Source organism: Panthera pardus, unplaced genomic scaffold (genome assembly GCF_024362965.1).
Source record: "Panthera pardus isolate Hobbes unplaced genomic scaffold, ASM2436296v1 HiC_scaffold_11, whole genome shotgun sequence".
In the NCBI taxonomy this organism is placed as follows: Eukaryota; Metazoa; Chordata; class Mammalia; order Carnivora; family Felidae; genus Panthera; species Panthera pardus.
In genome coordinates this window covers 60734729-60754567 of record NW_026526666.1, presented here as the reverse complement: position 1 = coordinate 60754567, position 19839 = coordinate 60734729, and the positions used below count along the sequence as shown (strand labels likewise).

The 19839-nt window shown below is 46.6% G+C and overlaps 1 protein-coding gene across 1 annotated transcript in view; it reads right to left on the bottom strand.

Annotated features, from left to right (window-relative positions):
- C8B (complement C8 beta chain) overlaps positions 1–19839 on the bottom strand; it is a 37574-nt gene that overhangs the window by 834 nt on the left and 16901 nt on the right. The window contains exons 6-11 of the mRNA XM_019449147.2: positions 19542–19739; positions 15721–15961; positions 13724–13852; positions 10873–11036; positions 3960–4113; positions 1831–1899 (exon numbers count right to left, since the gene is read on the bottom strand). Of these exons, the coding sequence (XP_019304692.2) occupies positions 1831–1899; positions 3960–4113; positions 10873–11036; positions 13724–13852; positions 15721–15961; positions 19542–19739 (955 nt within the window). The remainder of the gene's footprint in view (positions 1–1830; positions 1900–3959; positions 4114–10872; positions 11037–13723; positions 13853–15720; positions 15962–19541; positions 19740–19839) is intronic.

Below are 19839 nucleotides of genomic sequence, written 5' to 3'. Positions count from 1 at the left end.
TTGGATGAATGCACGAGTGCTTCCCAGCTGGGTCACCTCCCAGGTATAGGATGCTGCTAGTTTACTTGTTGTCAAAGTACGAAGCAGGAACTCTGTTATACACCGTAAGCACTGCGTGTTATATGAAATAATAACAAATAATGCACTCTCCCCTCCCTGACATTTGCCTTTCCCATGAGGATTCTGTGGTTGTTGATGAGACTGACAAGTAACCGATTCCATCCACCCTGATACATCAGGTGTCTGGTCGAGCCTCTGATGGGCAGTATAGTTCTGCAGTATAGTTCTAGTATCTCTGGGCCTGCCCCACTGGTGAAACGAGAAGGCTACAGCAGGAGATGTCCAGTGTCTCCTCCAACCAGGAGAAATCCTGTGGTTGTGCGATTACACACTCACTGGGCACAGGACCGTGTGGGCTTGTGCTGGCGGTGGGAGGTGAGCATTTCACTGGGGAGGAGAATGGATAGTGCAAGATCCACTGAGCCCGAACCTGGGCTCCTACACTTACTGTGTGACCTCTGGTCAAGTTAGTGACTCACCAAACTTTAGTGTCTTCATCAATAAAATGAGGATATTGATGGTACCTACTTTGCCATGTTGTTGTGAGGATAAAAAGATTTAGTGTTATGTAAAATGCACTTGATTTTGCTCTAAAACAAATTAACCAACACTTATTTTGCTCTTACATGTGTTAGGCATTATTCCAAGCGCTTTGAGGTTTCATGAGAAACTCAAGACAGCTCTAGGAGGTAGTTAATACCACCAGCTCCATTTTACAGATGAGGAGACTGAGGCACAAAGAGGTCAAGTAAATTGCTCAAGGTCACAGTTACTGATGAAACTCAAGCACAAGCTGAGTCCAAGCACTCATCTAGGTGCCTGATACGTACGTAGCACAGTGCCTCATTGTTTTTCTGTTTGTTTTTTATTTTTATTCTTTTGGGCGGGGGAAGGAAGGAGGGGAGGGACAGAGAGAGAGAGAGAGAGAGAGAGAGAGAGGGAGATGCAGAAACTGAAGCAGGCTCCAGGCTCTGAGCTGTCAGCACAGAGCCCAACGCAGGGCTCAAACCCACAAACTGTGAGATCATGACCTGAGCTGAAGTCGGATGCTTAACCGACTGAGCCACCCCAGGTGCCCCATGCCATTTCCTTTTTTAATGATATCATCCAAAAGCCACAGAGAGGAAAGGAAAGGGAAGGAGGAGTCAGGGTGGGGGCATATTCAGAACTCTTAATAATAAACTGGCCAAAGAATTTGAGGGCTGGAAAGGATCCCAATGATAGTCTAGTCTTTCCTTTGTTAATTCAGGCCAGAGCACTGAGCACCAACTAGGCTGGGCCATGGGGACTCAGAAACAAATGGCACATGATCTCTGCTCACACACACTGGGGAGAAAGACACACACAACCCAAAACATAATGTGCTAAGAGCTATATTAGGTATATGTTCAAAGTGCTACAGGAACACAAAGGAAGAGTTAACTAAATTTACTCAGGGGTGGAGGCTTAGAACTTTTACAGAAGAAGGGGCATCCCTGCTGGATTTTGAGGACTGAATAAAAGTTCAGTTAAAAAAAAAAAGGAAAGAAAAAAGGTAAGCATTCCAGAAGGATTCAAAGAAATGACTTGCAAATGCCGTGCATTAACAGTCCTATAACATGAAGCATTCTCAGGTGTGAAAATAATGAAAGATAAAGTCAGGAGCCAGGATGGATCTCAAATTTCATAGCACCCGGCCCCCAACCCAGCATCCCCTGTGCTCTTGCCCTTTTCAATTATTCTCTAGAACCGCCTAGATTTCCCTTTTCCAACCGACTCAAGATTCCTTACTTTTCTCAGAGGTGACCTCGCAGGCTGGGCCCTGGAATCCAACAGGACAGATGCACTCACAGCGGGATTCTGAAAAGACAATGCAGACAGAGTGTGAAACAGAATTCCTGGAGTTCAGCCCTCCACATCACTTTGCCATTAGGTTAAAATAGGGGAAACATTTAGTTGAAGGGTTTAAGATAAGAAGGTTCCATGCTAAGAATACCTACTCCTTCCCTGAGGGTCTTTTGCTCCTGAAGGGTGGTTACTGCCTGTCACGGGGAACCATACGGAGTTGCTGAGGGGAATTACTCGTGAGCTCATGTTTGACCCAGCGGTGTGAGTTTCCAGTGTTGGAAGCTACATTGGTGGTCGCGGAAGCCAACGGTCACTGGTGCTCAATTTCACCCCGAGCCATCTAATTGTCCAGCCTCTGCTCGAACACTCCAGTGATTGGGAACTCACTGTCCTCAGATGTCTCGTCCCACCTTTGGCCAATTCTGGCCCTTTGGAAGTTATTCCTTAAGTTGCTCTGTAACATGTCACCTTGGAGTGACATCTGGATCACACAGAGTCCCTTCACAGGATTATCCTTTAGAAGTCAGGCCCATGAACAACCCTGTCTCTGGCTTCGTATTCTCTCTCACACTAGTGCACATCCTTAGGTGGGTTCCAGTTTCTAGGTCCAAATTTCACATGAAGGCAAGGGGAATTCAGCAACCCTGGATCACGACGTTGAGCTGATGGGAAGATCCCATTTCTTGCTGACTTCCTCCCCACTTCGATGTCTCTGTCCTGACAGCAGAACTTTCCAGCCTTAGGCTTTCACTTATGTCTCCGTTGCTCCCATCCACCCTGTCCAAGAAGCTAGACACATACTCCCCAACCTCAGTTGGAACAGGTCTTCTCCTGTCTCTGCCCGGTTGAGCTGGCTCTGTCCACAGAGGTTCTGCCCTAACTCCAGCTGGCTCCCTCCCTGGGTGCAGATCTGCTGGACCCAACTGCACCTGACACCCTCTTTTGGCTTCATGCTGGACTGGACTCTTCCTTGGCCATCATGACAGGAACACAAGATTCCAGACCTCAGCCAACCCCAAATTTGCCCTGCTGATTGCAGTGGCCCCAGATATGGCCCTTGAAGTTAGGAATCAAGTTCAAGGGGCCCATCCTTGCTGCTGCTCCCCCATCCCCCCATCTTCTCACCATGCGTTGGTCAGGATGTGCACAGCCTAGGCCTGCTACTTCAGTTGCGTGATGTTGCCAGCTGCCATGTCCATTGTGGCTGGAACCAAGGCATTCCGGCGGCCAGGGTAGATGACCTAGTTGTCTACACTCTGACTTCTTGGGAAACAGGCTAACACTTGTCCTACTGGTCAGTACACTTCAGCGGGAAAGTCCAGCTTTCCCACTGGTTTGTAAACTGGTGGAATCATGGATCCTGTCTGCCAGCGGATTAAGCTGTGGATCAGCTTCGCAGCCCTGATGCCATAGTGCAATCATCTGGTAGGCTTTTTCAAAGGCCGATCCCCAGTGATTCACTTTAACTACTTCGGGCTGAGACCCAGGGCTTTGTGTTTATGCAAAGCACCCTGGGTGATTCTCACATGCAGCTCGGGCTGAGATCTGCCTTAGAGGAACATCGTGCTATTTGCCCATGAGCTGCACCTGAGTAGGGGCGGGGACGGGAGGGCGGGGGGGGGGGGGGGGGGGGGGGCCTCTGTCCAATCCCACCTCATTGTGCTCCAAGGAGGCGGAGACTTCAGCAGTTGTGAGCCACACCCTGGCTGCAGATTAGATCTACCTGTAGAGGGTTTACCCTTCCTGATGAGGAGCTTTCTCCAGATTCTTACACAAGGATCCAGGTGGGGGCCCGAGCATCAGTAGCTCTCGGTCTCTTGAATGCCTGTTCAACATGGAGAAGCTCAGTTTACGAGGCTCCAAATGGCCAGGGGGCTCTTTTTGTCCCCCTGAGAAAGCAAAGAGGACTTCATGACAGACCCTGGGGCCTCAGGAAGAGGACCAGGGATTGATCTAGAACTCTTCTTGAGATAGTCTGGAGGGCATATGGATTTGATGATGTGTTCTGGCCACAGCACCAGCCCCTCCAGATAATGTCTTTCACAGGGACACCAGCTGCCTGGAAAGGGTACCTTTCAGGACAGGAACTCCATTCCTTTGGCAAGGAGCACAGTGGCAAGAGCTGACTTCCTTCTGAAACTCCTCCAGGGCCCGCTTCATGTTTTGCCTTACTGTGCTGGAGTAGGCGAAGTCTGTGGCCGTCACCAGTTCATACAGAGGCTCTGCCTGGGGAGAGGAAAGGGATGTATTTCAACAGAAAATATTCACCAAATAGAAGGATAACGCAGGGTCCACAGGAATGAGCAAGGGGTCGGTGCACGGAAACGGGTGGATTCATCTGAAACCGGATGGATGCCCCATCCTCTGTTTGAACCATCCTATCCAATATCCACAGATAAACTCATCTGAGATCAGGTCAGCTCTTACTGAATACCTCCTAAGTGCCAGGCATGAAGCATGAGTAATGAGTAAGATAAAATCCACACTCTCAAGAAACTTGGAATCCAGAGATAGAGACACGGTAACAGATTCTTACAGCACAGCAGGTCCGGAAACAGTGGAAACGTGGAATGCGGGCAGAGGAGAAGCTGGTTAACCTGCCTGTGGTTGGGGAGAGGAGGTGACTTTCAAGCAGCTCTCTGAAACTGTTCTAGAAGTTTCGTCCCAACATGGCTCCCCCGTCCCAACTTGGCAAGAAGCATTCACGTCATGCAAGAACCACCATCACGAAGCCTTTCCCCAGCTCCCAAGTTCACAGAATGTCTTCCCACTATGAAGTGCTCAGAATACTGTCCAGTGCTCATCTGATACAAAGTCTCTTTACCCAATACAAATTCCATCTCTTTGCTCCTTTGTGGTCATTCATTATTATTATTATTATTTTATGTGTTGAAATCTCTTTTCCTTCTTGAATTAAGAAGGTAAGTTGCTGGAGATCAGGACTATATACTGCTCAGCTCTGGGGTCTAGAGTCTAGGGTCTAGCCCCAAGCTTACTGAGAACAGCTAATAAAAGTGGATGGTCAATGAAAGGGGGTGGGAGGCTTCATCAGGGCAAAGGCAGCTGGCTGGGAGGAGAGGGGCGGAAAACAGAAACCTAGCCACAGAGAGCGAGCCGCTGGTCACCAGCGAACCTGGCAGCGTGCGACCAGAGGAAGCCACAGATGGCTGTGGGCTAGGAAAAGCCTGGGAAGAAGTGCAAAGAGGTAGTTAAAAATGTTTGGAGCCTCTGGGTCCTACTTTCAGCTCCAGGGCCAGGTTCCTCTCCAGATTTTGTCTCTGTTCCTGCCCTAATCCAGCTCTGGAGAGTTTAGGGTCTAAATGCAGGCAATCATACCTAATAGAAGCCTCCAGTGGGAAGAAAATTGCTTCCATTTCTTAATGCGTCCGATGCTGACCTTCGCTCCAGTGGGCAAAGCAAGGCCCCTCGGTGGTCCCATTGTCTCACCGTTTTGTGGTCAATGAATTGATCCAGAGGCGGTTTGCAGAAGCGTCCAGCCTGCTGGCCGCACGTGGGGGAGGGAAGGGGGGGTTGGCTGTGTACCAGTATGAGCTCCTCCAACAATCCGTATTCCCTGTCAGAGCACCTTGTAAGGCTGCCTTTAACCCCCCAGGCCTTCTCCTACCAGCACGGAGATGCGCTCCAGGACAGAGAGCAAGTCAGTGGCAGAACCCGAATAAACCTCCTCCATGTGTTGTGTGCCAGAAGCTTTGCTGACGGTTCACAAACGTGAGCCCACTCCGTCCTCACAAGGTAGCAATTATCAGCCCCGTTTTCAGATGAGGTTAAGTGACCTGAACAAAGTCAAAGAGCTCATTAAATAGTATTTCCAGGACTCTAACTCAAAGCTTTTGTTTTTCTTACGAGCTCGTGATAATTATTGATAAAAATGGCTTCATTATTCCCATTTTCCAATTCCTATACCAGCGTTCCCCAAATTTTGCAGACTGGGGTTTGCCTTGGAACTGAGCAGCAACTCGTAGGACTCTATAGCTCCCTTTTAATTCTAAGTTAATATGGCATGATTGTCCCTTCTTTCGTTCCCTGGCCGTTCTTCTTTGGTTCGTTTCTCTCTTTTCTCCTCTTCTTCCTTTCTCCCCCATCTCTCTTCCTTATTTCTTCCCCCAAAACACAGTCCTAACTACTCATATTGACCACTGGGTCCTACACACACTTGCCCTTGTGAACATTTTATTTATCATATTGCTGCAGAGAGATGGTCCTCGCTATTTATTAAACTCCATGCCCTTCCTTGTGACGGACCCTGGTGATCACCATTCTTAATGATAACGAAAAATTACTGGAATGGTAGCAGTAATCTGGTGCTGAACTAAATACATACATTATCTAATTTAATCTTTACAACAATCCTATTGAGGCAGACAGTCTTCTGTATCCCCATTTTACAGATAGATGAAAAAGCTGTGGCACAGAAAAGTTAAAAAGATGGACCAGAGTCACACAGTCAGTAAGTGGCAGAAAAGGATTCGAACGGTTAGCATTGCGGTTTGTGTCCTTTCAGTGAATATTTTTGGATAGTTAAATGGACAGGTATTTACACCAAAGCAGTGGCATGAGAAAAGTGCAGTTTATTTTCCACTCGCCTCACTTAATAGCATATGATAGGCATTTCCCCATGCTGCTCAATATTCTTTGATACAAATATTTTCCTAGGTATAGATGGTTATATAAAGTGTTGTTTCAATTTATATTCTCATCTCATTTTATGAAAGTGCCCATCTCATTTCTCTCAACGATATCGAGTATTATAATTTTTTTTTTTTGAGAGAGAGAGAGAAAGAGAGAGAGAGAGAGAGGGAGAGAACCTCAAACAGACTCCACTCCCAGCACAGAGCCCTACACATGGCTTGATCGCATGACCTGGGAATCATGACCTGAGTTGGATGCTCAACCGACTGAGCCACCCAGGCGCCCTGTTGAATATTATAGATTTTTAATCATTGTCAATTTGATAGGTAAAAAAATATCATGTTGTTACTTTTTCATTTCTTATTCCTAGGAAAGTTAAACATTTTGCATATTTATTCCTCATCTTAGTGCTAAGAGTTGTCTATTTCCTTTGAAATGTGTCTTTCTTAGAAATTGTATCATTCTTTATACATTTAGGATTTTGTTTGTGGCAAAATTATCTTGTGGGTGTGTTACCTGTCATTTAATTACATTCATGGTTTCCTTATTTGACATCCAGAATTTATTTTGGGGGGTGAGCTCCAATGGCTTGAGTCTGACATTATCTTACCAGGCAATGTTACCACAACATCTGTATTTTAACCCTTCTCTTGGTCAGAGTAATTTGCCGTTAGAGAATCTTTGAGTACAGTGATTTAGAAAGGTACGGTGGTCACACCTTCAGAAAGGTGTGATTATCACTGCTTACCAAGTGATCAGCTGCTTTTCTTTCTGGATCCATAGCAGGGCTGCAATTCCCTGACATTCTAAAGGGCAGATTTGCAACATGACTTGTTTTGAGCAGTGGAAAGAGAGCAGAGGGGGCGTCCTTTCCAGGGTGAAGCCTTCAGGACAGAGTGAAGGGACATATCCCCTTCCCTTACCAATGCAGCGGTGATCTTCGGAGCATATGACCACATCAAGCCTCTGTGGCCTGGATCCCTGAGTGGCAATGTGAAAAGCCCCCTCCCCAATATACTTTGGGCATGTTGTGTGATTGAGAAATAAACTTGTGTTGTACTCAGTCCCTAAGATTTGGGAAATTTTTTCACTGCAGCATAACCAATGCCTTCCTGACCTCTGTGGGAACACCATTCACAACCATATCTTTTCCTTCTACTCTGGGCAATGCCTGAGCTCTATACAGTAGCTTCTCCATCAGCTTGGACCTCAGATGACAACCTAGCCACCCTGGCTACTTATAGAAATGCTCACGAGTGGTTGAGTTTGTGACTAGGTTTGCCAGTCCAACACAGAATCTCCCCAGTTACAGCTGAATTTCAGATAAACAACAAATAATTTGGTCATACCAGTATGTCCCATGCAATATTTGGGGTATGCTTATATTAGGAAATTATCCATTATTTGTCTGAAATCCAAATTTAACTAGACGTGCTATATTTTCCATTTGCCAAATCTGGCAATTTTTATGTGACTCCTTTAATAATGCAAAGTGTCTTTGGGATTTTTTTTATCCATTAACGACCCTAGCTTCTCCTTCAAGACATTGTCACTACACTGCCTTCAGGCACTTCATGTTGCAAAGAATTCTAAGACCAGAACCACCTTTATTTTTTTTAGAATAGGTTTGTTTCTAGAAGTTAAAAAAAAATCACATCATAGGATGTGTTTCTGTATTGTTTTGCTCTCAGTACTTTTGCCCACTTTTCAATGAGTTCTGCATTTTGTGTCATCAGCTCAGGGACATTTCCCTTATTATGTCCGTGATGAATGCCGTCTTCAAATTTAATCTTGTCTCTTTCTCAGGAAGAAGTCCTTGAGTTTCAGATTTCTCCTTCTGTACTCTCTTCCATCATATTTCTTTTACGTCATTGTTTTAATCTCTTTGTCTTTCGCTGCTACATTATGAGAACGTTTTTATGGCGCCTTCCCACATCACTGACTCAATTTTCTGCAGTGTCAATTCTGTTCTTTACAGTTTCCACTGTAGGCTTTCATCTGCTATTGTGCCTTTGGTTCCGTGTAGTCAGCCACTTCCTTTTGCATCTGATGAGTGTCTAATATCTCAGCATCTCTTTTTTCTTTCCTGAATTCCTCATTTACTTAAAGCTTACGATAAAAAGGCAAATGCATTCCAAAATTTACTTCTATTTTTCCACTTTTAGATGTAGGCTTGTCTTCTGAATCTTGAAGGTAATTTCAATCTTTTGCATTTGGAGTTCTCTTTCTGTGTCCACGGCTATTTGTTAACTCTGGGCAAAGAGCTGTTTCTCTGTGTCGAAAGTCTATCAGTGAACAGTGCGAGGGGGCTCTTCGGTGTTCTTCTTCCCCGCCCACCTGGCTCCTACGCCAATCGTGTTTCAGGTCTTGATCCTCAAGAATGCTTTATGCATGCGACCCCTAGCCAACACTCTGTCTAGGAATTGCCTGTCTAGTGGCTTCTGCCATCCTGGAAAACAATCGCCGCGCTAACTACCTGGCGGGCTGACTCTGCAGAGAAGAATTATTGTGAGATAATGTGGAGGCATCTGCAGTTTTCTCTTGCTGGAAAGAGTGCATGGAAGAGTGGGATGTCCAGAACATACATTTCCAACTCACGGCAGGGACTTACAAAAGGTAGGGCTTAAAAGTCTTCAGTAACCTCACCTCCCCAACTCCTGAAAACATCTCTGCTTCCTTCACCTTTTCCCCCTTTCAGCCCACACACCTGACAGTGTGATACTTTCTACTACATCACACACATGCTGGGCCTCTGTGCCTTTGGTAAAGTGCTGCATGCCTAAGACCGTGTTCAGGCCTGAGATGCTTAGCATGCTGGCCTGCCCTACCTGTCTTCCTCTCTTCCTTCCTCTCTCTCTCTTTTTCACACACACACACACACACACACACACACACACACACCAGATCACATCACATGCCTGACACTTGACATTCCCAGTGCCCGCTCTGGCACATCCAACCCATTCAGGTAGGTGACCAGGGAAAACTCCATTAATTCTCGGTTTTGGGGAAAAAAAAATTCAGGTAAGTTGTAAGTGACAAGTAAAGACCAGGGATCTATTTTCCCCTGAGCTCTGTTCACTCCCATGCCCATCCGTGATACCAAGCAATGTCACCACACCATCAGCCAACCCCAGAGTTCTCTGGAGCTGCCTACAACCTACAGCTGACTTTATTCTCCTTGATGCTTGTCAGCAGCTGTACCCTAAGTGTCACTACTGAAAACAGCAGAGGACAGGATTTGAATGGCAGCCTTCTGTTCTGCAGAAACTATGCATTTGACATACAAATTAAGACACTGGGCAACTGCCAGGATTGGGAGCTGCAGAGCATCACGTGAAGAGCTTCGGTCCCTCATCACCCCTCCTTGGCGGCAAGACTAAGTCCCGGGGGTGGGGTGGAGTGGGTGCCAAACAACCAGTGAGTGTACAGACAACAGCAAGGAGAGGATGGCCTGAGATGGAGCACGGACCCCGTGCAGAAGTCCCCACAGGCAAGGACCTACTACTGCTGATGTGTATGACAGTCCTGTTCTAGCAAACGTCCTCTTAGTTTAAGGTTGCAAAACTGCTCTTGTGTGGGTGACAGTTGGTTGGGATCATTAGTTTTTATTCACCAAACCCACAGGAAAGTCTGGAGGGGAGGGAAGAGGTCAAAGTCTCGGGCCCAGACCTAACAGAGACTCTTGAGCAGCCACAGATGGATGCTCCCTCTGTGACCTCGATTTTCATCAGCCACAAAACGGAGGTAAGCACACGCAATTTGAGGATTAGATGCAATAACATGCCCAAAGACCCTGGCAGAGTGTCAAGAATATAGTAGGTGCTCAAAACGTCACTGATCACCATGAAGTATTACCCTGTCTTGTACGACCGTCATGGCTGCCCGGGTCCTACCGGTTAGCACAGAGTGTATGTTTCACACTTGCATCTTTCTGCCTCTCCTCCAGCGGCTTAGTTCCTTTCACTCTGCAGGAACTTAGCAACTATTTGTTGGTTGAATGAATGTTAAAATAGGCAAATAGTGCCTGGAGAGAATCTCTGACCAAATGGAAACAGTATCAATTTAAGAAGGCTGGAACTAGAAGCTGATGGTTGATTTCCTTTAGCAACTTGGGGGCCTGAGTGGGAGGGAGTCAGGGGTCTCTAGCTGATGCCCAACAGTTATTTTGTAATCGGTCCACTCCAGATACATTATCTACTATAATGTGTGTGCCTTGAGATTAGGGTGTGGGTCTTCTTGAGCTCTGTATCCCCCAGCCTGGCTCCTAGTAGCCCCTCATAAGCTGTTTACTAAATAGAGGAAAGGGTGGAGAGAGCAGCTCCCCAGATATACCTTAATTTTGATGATGTCTGGGTTGTACTGCACGGCGTCTCCCCACTCCTGCATCAGGTCCGCGGTCGGCAGCTCCTTATACGCCAGGGCGGTGATGTGCTCACTTGCCCCTCCTCGCACAAGGACCACCAAGTCATCCACCATGGTGTCTCTCTTGTTTCTGTCTGGAATCGACACAGAGACCTGGCATGTCAGGGGATCCACTTCGGCACCCTGGAATTTGCTGCAACCCAACCTAGTTACCATGATATTCACTAAGCTCATCCTGGAGGTGCCAGTAGACAAGATGCAATCCCACCAGCAAAGAAGTCACGACGCAAAGGGCAAAAGGCAACTCACCCAATCAAATAGGACACAAGTTGGGGGCAGGATAAGGAGGGGACATCTATAAATGCCAGTCACTGAGTCTATGGAAGATAGATACCTGATGGATATTCATATATATGGAGAGATTGATAGGTCATAGATACATAAATAGGTTGATAGGGAGATAGGTTATGGATCATTAATGTGTCAGCCAGTAATCTAAGTGTTGTATTAACTCACTTAATCTTCACAATGAAATAGGAACTATATAATCCTCATTTTGCAGATAAGAAATCTCAGGCACTAGGGGTGAAAAGGTTTATCCAGGTAGCCTTGCTGAAGCTCTAAGCTACATCTCTTCTTTGTATGGGATAACAGAGGTGGGAAAATTTGTAAAAGCTGGGCTTTGTGTGTGATAGATATCCACTAAAGAGCGTCTACTATAACATGATTATTATTTTGATCTATGTAGAGTTTCCCAGAAAGCCCTCCATCATATCAATGAGTCCTTCCCATTCTAATTTGTCCATTTACCCCATGCCAAAAGAACTGTGTCAAGTGACCACTTAGCTTTGACCCCGCAACCCTGTGCACCATAGAAAGGAGTCTTGTATACTGCTGGTAGGGGGACAGCGGTACAACCGTTTTAGAAAACAGCTTTGCATTCACTAGTCCAGAAAAAGTACACAGTCTACAACCCACCAATTCTACTCCTGGGTGCATTCCTTGCAAAATACTTGCATGCGTGTGCCAGACAAGCACAGAAGAATGCTCTAGCAGCAGCGACTGCACTTGCGTGAAACGGGAAATAACTCAAATTCCACAGTGGAATGGACAAAATATTATATTCATACATTAAAATACTAGGCAGCAATGGCAACTAGCTGTAGTTATACACACATGACAGTGAACGAAAACACCACCACCACCCAGAACTGAAAAGAGTATATTCCATCCATATAAAGTTCAAAAACAAGCAACACTGAGCCGTGTTGGTTAGTGATCCGCATGGTGGTAAAACTATTAAGAAAGGAAGGATGTGTTTAACACAGAAGCGAGGATGGTGTTATCTCCAAAAGGGAGGGAGGAGTTGGCAAGTGATGAGGGTCCTGCCCAATATCCCATCTAGTGACCTGTGCAAGGGATCACTTTACAAATCTCCTTTATTTCCTTTTTATTTTTTTAAGTTTATTTATTTTTGTGAGAGAGAAAGAGAGAGCGAAAGTGAGAGAATGTACACATGGGAGAGGAGCAGAGAGAGAGGGAGAGAGAGAGTCCCATGCAGGTTCTGTGCTGTCAATGCAGAGCCCAATGTGGGGCTCGATCCCACAAACCATGAGATCGTGACCTGAGTCCAAATCAAGAGTCGGACGTTAACCAACTGAGCCACCAAGGTGCTCCCTATGAGTCTTCTTTAAAGAGTACCTAGGGGCACCGGGGTGGTTCAGTCGGTTAAGCGTCCGACTTCAGCTCAGGTCATGATATCACAGTTGGTGAGTTCGAGCCCCGCGTCAGGCTCTGTGCTGACAGCTCGAAGCCTGGAGCCTGCTTCAGATTCTGTGTCTGCCCCTCTCTGTGCCTCTCCCCTGCTCATGCTCTGTGTCTCTCAATAATAAACTTAAAAAACAAAATTAAAGAGCACCTGTGTTCTGTGCATGTCTCCCTTATGGGACTTATCTTCCAACCCAGCCCCACCAAAATGAGCAAATAAACAGTATCAATCACACATCAGTCAAAAGTGCAAGGGATGGTTCTAGACCAGCAGTTCATTTTGGTCGTTGTTTTATTTTGTTTTCCTTCAGGTGTTGGAACTCTTTCTCCACGTACGATCCCCGGTGCAAGCTTAGTAAAGTGGAGCCGGTGGGGACTGCTCTTTGAGGTGCAGCAGAGGCCGGGGCCCGGGGCCCTGCTGATTGGTCTCTCTTTCCTACTCTACTTGCTGGGTTGATTCCCAGCTCCCTGGAATGACCTCCAGGTTCCCTGCTCCCGGACACTTGGCTTTGATACCTGCCCCCTCCAGTCTGGTCTCCCCTGCCGTGCGGACTCTGCTACATGATTTATGGCTTTGCCTGCTTCTCCAGTCTCTACCCCGCCCATTGTCTCGGAAGGACCAGCCTCCTCACCTGCCTCCCCCGCCTTCTCCACCGGCCTCCAGCCAGGCCAGCTCCTGGCCCCCAGAGTAAGTTTCCATTGTCATTTTTTTCCTGCCTTAAAAACAACCTTGCTGCTTTACTCCCTGAGTGACAATTCCAACGTGCCCTCCTTTAGGAAGCCAGTCCTGATTCTCCAAACTGGGTTTGGTGGCATTGCTCCTTTAATTGTTTGCCTACTTCATGTGAGCGCCACGAGGGTGGGAACACAATTTCATTCACTTTTGTGTGCCCAGCACATAGTGGGAGCTAGGTAAGTTTTTATTGAGTGAATTATGATTTTAATTGAAATTCCTTAGAATATCCAGTCTTTAGCTTGAAGAAAGATTCGGTTTGGGGGGATGCTAAGAAGGGAAAGATAATGAGCACAGATTTCACATGCCCCTGCCACTTACCTTTTATTTCCCTCAGAATACCCTGGCATGTGCCCACGGACACACCCAGACTGACGTAGACCTCCTCGATGGCAGCACCGATTTTGAAATCATTCTTGGCACAGGCTTGGACGTCCTTAAGGGAGTAATCTGAAGGAAGCAAGAAAAGAGGCCCATGACCTAAAGGTAATTCACCCTGTCACCTTTTCCTGTCATCGATTCCAGAAGCCTTGCCCTTCCTGGATGTCATGTTGCGTGACTCAGGTTCAAATCAACGGGTGGCCAGCCTGATGACCAACAACGCAGGCAGCCATGACATCAGGGGGGAGGCCTCATGAGAGGGCGACAGAACCTTCCCCTTTCAGGGTCCTCAAAGGCTCTGAGGGTCTTTGCTGCCCTCTCGAGAGTGGAAGTGCTCAGAGTTGTTTTCTGAGCCTCTAGGGGTCGATCCAGTAAGTACAGTTTGCTGTAGTGTGTCCTCCTTCCCCTGACCCACTCTTCTTTAATCTTTGCTGGAGTAGAGAGGGCAAGTTCATTAATTAATTGAGGTGATATATTTAAAGTGTCTGGTCTAGGACCTAGCAAAGAGAAGGGGCCGATTTCTCTTATTTCTTCTTCATTTTTGCCTCATTCCCCACTTGTTTCTCCCTAATTCTCCCCAAGGCAAGCTCTCCTCCTAGGCTTGCTCAAACTTGGATGTGACTTGGTCAGCACCTTCCGCGGTACATTGAGGCCAGGCAAGGAGAGGAGAGCAGTCCTGACTACGGAGTTCTCCAGTGGTGTTAAGTGTATATCCGTTTTCCCTCCAAGCATGTTCCTGGAAATATGAATTTCGTGATAACATCTCTTGTAATTTTTGCAGTAGTAAGTATTATAAGAAAAGGTGCTTCCGTGGTCAAGTAAGTGTGACCAGCGTTGTATCAGAGGAGGTGGACAGGTCATTTTATGGCAGTAGCCTCGTGGGGTGCTAAAAGTGGGATCCATTATATGTTTCCCCAGTTTGTTTGATAACAGAATCCTTTTGCAGGAAGCAGTTTGAGGAAATAAGAAAAGTGCTCCGGAAACCAGTGGTATGGAGGAAGGTATCCTTGGCCTTAGTGAGAATGAAGCCACACCGGCATAAATTTATACACATTACAGACCACGTATCCTCTTGCAAGTGCAGTGGCCTTATAACCAAGCCCTGGGTCCTCCACTGTGAACGGTGTGGCCCAGGGCAGGTCACCTAACGTGGCAAGTGCCAGAACCCTGGACTGGGAAGCAGGAATCACACCTTAGGCCTGCAGATGGTTACAAGTGGTAAGTCCTGTAATTACATCCACAGGGAGAAGAGATTGCCAAGGGGCATCGGGAGTTGGATGTTGGTTAGGTGGCTGTGGTAACAATCTGCGATCCTGCTACTTAAAATGGGGTTTACGGATCAGCAGCAATGACGTCATGTCAAAGCTTGTGCAGAATCTTGGGTTTCGCCTCAAAGTTACTGAGGGGACTTGCTAATCAACGAGAAGGAAAAAAATATAGTCAAGGTTGACTCCTAGGTTCTTGGCTTGAGCCACTGGTTGGATGGTGAAACCATTCTGAGATGTGGATGACTGTGGAGGACACAAATTTGGGAAAGGAAAGCAAAAGCTGACTTTCGGGACATGGTAAGGTTGTGATGTTTGTTGGGCATCCAAACGGTGATGTCAAGGGGACATTCTGATGAGAGCTCTTGGGTGCTGGGAAGAGATCCAGGGGGAAACATACACTGGGAGTTCTCCACATATCGAAGACATTTAAAGCCATGAGACTGGATGCTGTTGTCTAGAGGAAATAGTTGTAGAAAAGAGGACTGCCCAGACAGAGGGCTGGGCGGAGGAGGACCCACTAACAGGTCACAAAAAGGAGAGATCTGCAAATGACACTACAGCCAGGGAGGGAGAAGGGAACTAGGAGCAAAGCCCGTAACTCTCCTCCCACCACCTCACAGAGCTCGTGTGTGCCCCAGCAGGAGAGCCAGAGTCCCCTGGGCAGCGTACCTGCTCTCTCCATGGCCTCTTTGTTCATAATGAGTGTGTATTCGTAAATGCCCCCCAGCACGGCCTCTGTGATGTAGTGGGTCCCGAAATCACGGAAGAGATCTCTGTACTCCCCGTAACTGTACTCCAGGGGCAGCAGCTTGACTCTCTGAAGGAGTTCGTAATGGAGCATGAGGCTTCTGGGCTTCAGCTTGTAACGTGCTACTTCAAGGTCAGAGCGCGCGTGCAGAAATGTGCTTTTCTAAATGAAATACCAACATGGGAAAAGCAGACCTTTAAAGTTAGGAATCTGGAACAAGAGGATGAACTTTACAAATACCATCCGATGTTCCTGGCCTGGGGTCGTCACTCTTATGATTCCTTTAGGATACTTGGGGGAAGACGGTCTCTTTGACAAGCTTTCATTTCTCATAAATATTCCGATGTCCTTTCAGCTTGGGAGAGTTTGCTCTTAACTCACCTCCTTATGGCGGCAAAGAAGGAACGAGAAGGGTAGGTGGCCAGGAGCAGAGATGGCAGGGAGCAGCAGGAGCACTCTGGGACCACTCTGGTGGGATACAGGGTCTGCCTGCCTGCAAAGGCAGCCTCTTTGTTTGGGCTTTTTAAATTCCAAAGAAAGGCCGCTCAAGAAAGAGTGAAAGTGATGCCTTAGGAAGGCTAGGCATTACAGTGCATGGCAAGAGTCAGCCAGCTACAAGCCTGCACGCCACATCAGGTGCCTGGTGTTATAAATAGAGCTTTTTTTTAGGAGGCAGCCACGCCCTGTCATTTGTGCGCTGTCCATAGCTGCTGTCACCCTACCACAGCAAAGCTGAGTAGCTGTGACAGAGACCCTATGGTCCTACAAGGCCTAAAGTACTTACTATCTTGCCATTTACAGAAAAAGTTTGGTGACCCCTGGTGTGGGGGATAGGCTGAGAGATGGCGATGGGAGGTGATGTGCAAACATCCTGATGTGCAAGAATAATCTGAGGTGAGAGTTTCCTATCCTTACTCTCACCTCATTCTAGTTCTGCCCCAAAGACTCATGACTCTCCCTTCCAAGCTAAGCAGTGCTCTGTTCACGACTTTTCTAAATACTGTAAGTTTCTTTTCCTGCTCGGGTTTGGATAAAACCTTCCCGCTCATCTCCCTCTGTTCTCTAGCCTGCCATCAATGTTCCAATCAGAGCTGGCGTCTTAAAACCCTGATGGTATTACAGACATGCCTTGTTTTATGGCACTTCACGGATACCGTGATTTTTAGAAATTGAACGTTTGTGGCAACCCTACGTTGAGCAAGTCGACTGGCACCATTTTCCAATAGCATTGGCTCACTTTGTGTGCCTGTGCCCCATTCTGGTAATTCTGGCAATACTTCAACTTTTGCATTGCTATTATATTTGTTATGGTGATCAGTGATTATACCCTGCCGAAATCTCACATGATGGTCAGCATTTTTAGTAACAAAGTATTTTTAATTAAGGTATGTACATTGTTATTTTAGACATAATGCTACTGCACGCTTAATAGACTATAGTGTAAACATAGCTTTTGTATGCACAGGGAAACCAAAAAATTCATAGGACTCACTTTATTGTGAATTCACTTTATCGTAGTGTTCTTGAGCTAAACCTGCGATATCTCTGAGGGATGCCTCTATCATAATGCCCCTCTGGGCTTAAAACAAAAGCCTGCATTGGCTCTCTATTGTCTCCTGAATAAAATCTATTCCCTTACGGTGAATATAAGAACTCACGCCCTGTCCCCTGGTAGTGAAGCGTTCCTCCCATACCTTACCACTTTCTGCCCCCCCACACCACACTCCAGCCCTAATCCAACTTCTCACTGTTTGCCAAATCTATTCTTTTCATAATACAATTTTGCACATGCTGTTCCTTTTGCCTTAAATGCTCTTCTCTCCCTTTTCGGCTCGACACGCGTCGACTAATATTTTAATACTCCTTAGCTGTTGCTGCCTATGTGACACCATCCCTGAATTTCCCAGACACACACACACCATTTTCCAGGACTGCATTGCACTTTGCTTATATTTCCTTTATAGCACAAACCAGGCTGCATTACAACTGATATAAAAAAATTAAGAATTAGTTGACTGCATACACGTTTGCCTCTCCTCCTAGACTGTGAGCTAGAAGGCAAGAATCAGGTTGTATTTGTCTCTGTACCCTAAGCCTACTATAGTGCCCAGAACACTGTAAGCATGCTATCACTGGATATTTGAGTCAGGGAGGCAGGGAGGGAGGGGCTAAGCAGGAGAAAGGGAAGGAGTAAACAGATGGCATTTTCTCTTTTCTTCATTTTCTCCCCAACAAAGTATGATCCTTTTCATTAATACCACCCTTCATCACTGTATTTCAGTCTTAACCACCTACTAGGTGCCATTCTAAGTCTAAAGATGGAAGAAACAGCCTCTGCCTCCAAGTTGCTCAGAGCCTAGAAGGAAAAACCAAGACAGTAACAGACCCATTAGCATTTACTACTCATTTTCTCCTGGTTGGTATTTCAGCAGCAGAGCCCTTTCTGAGCCCCTCACCACTTTCTCCTCCTATGAATCATTAGAGACGACCTGGTCTCCAGGTTCCACTCAGATTAATTTTCTAACACATTTCACCCAAGTTGAAAACGCTTAGTGGCTGGAGAATAAAATGCACCTTCCTTGCTCGGGAACTCAAGGTTCCTCAAGGCTGCCTGTCACCTGCTTCTCCAACATCATATCCCAATACTTCCCAGTCCAATTACTCCTCTTCTACCAACTCACGGGCTTTGACCTTCATCTTACGGGCCAGGGGGAACAGGCGGCATGATTAGATTAGTATCATGGAAACGTCTTTCTGGCAGCACATAAATCTCAGGGGCAAGTTGGGAGACAGGAGACCCCTAAGGCGGGGGCCACGCAGGAGGTGCAAGGGTCCGGGCTACTTAAGATGTAATCAGAGTTAGATTAAGAAATATTGGAATGTGACACTGAAGGATCTGGTGGCCAAAAAATGTGGAGATGAGAAGAGAGCGAAACAGGATTCTGAAATGCTTAGGTTGGAAAACCAGAAGGAAACAAATGCTATTTAGCACAGAAAATGTAGGAGGAAGAGCCTGCTTGGAGTGTCAGCGAGGCATCCAGGTAATGATGCCCATAAGAGTGTGCTGTGCAGGACAAAGTGTAACAGAAAGGTCAGAAGCAATAATGAAGGTGTGTGGCTTGCCCTGGTGGCGGGGTGGGGTGGGGGCAGTGGGGGGGGGGGGTGGGGAGGGAGAATGAACAGAGGTCAACTGGGGTAGCTGAAGGGTAAGAAGAGAAGATGGCCACGAATTAAATAAAGAACAGGTGGGGAGATTAGACCCCAGAAAGGAAAGTGATGAGGAGCAGAAAGCAAGTGGGAGGAACAGGTGCATGATGGTGTGGCCAACTCCAGCAGAGGCCCCAAGCCATCCGACAAGAAGGGTCTTGGGTGACATCCTGGAGGGGGAACTTCAGCTGAATGTTTAGGACAGAAGTTAGATCGCTAGAGGCTGAAACATCTCCAGAGTGGATATGGTCTGGAAAAGCTACCTGCTCAAGTTTAAGGAAAACCACAAGATAAAGTTCATTGGAAAATGAGAGAATGTAAACATAAAAGAAGAAAATAATGATATGCCACACTGCCCGGTCTTTCTAAAAAGTCAGTTCAAGGAAGACCACCCTGTTTTCTGGTGAACAGATTTTCAGGACCACGGAAATACAGGCTGGTTGCTAGGCCTAGCAGTAGTGGGGAATACAGACACAGCTGGGCATGAAAATCGAAATGGATGCATGGGAACTGAAGGCCAGCAAAGGGTACTTACGGTGTGAGAGAATCGTTTGATTCTGCGAATAAAATGTTTGCCGTTAGCACTCGCGCTGCTAATGCCAACTTCAAATATTCCAGGTATTTTAAAACCAAAGCCGGAACTAGACATGCTTTTTCCTCTCTCCGTGATGCTACGTTCAAAATCTGAGTACGACTCATATTCTGTCAGCACAAATTCATATTTGCCTTGGGTCTAAGGGAAGAAAAAAGAAAAGGTTTCTTACTTGCTTTGACTTACCTCAGTTCCGTACAAGTCAACAGGTACCCACTGAACTCTTAACATGTGCTGGGCT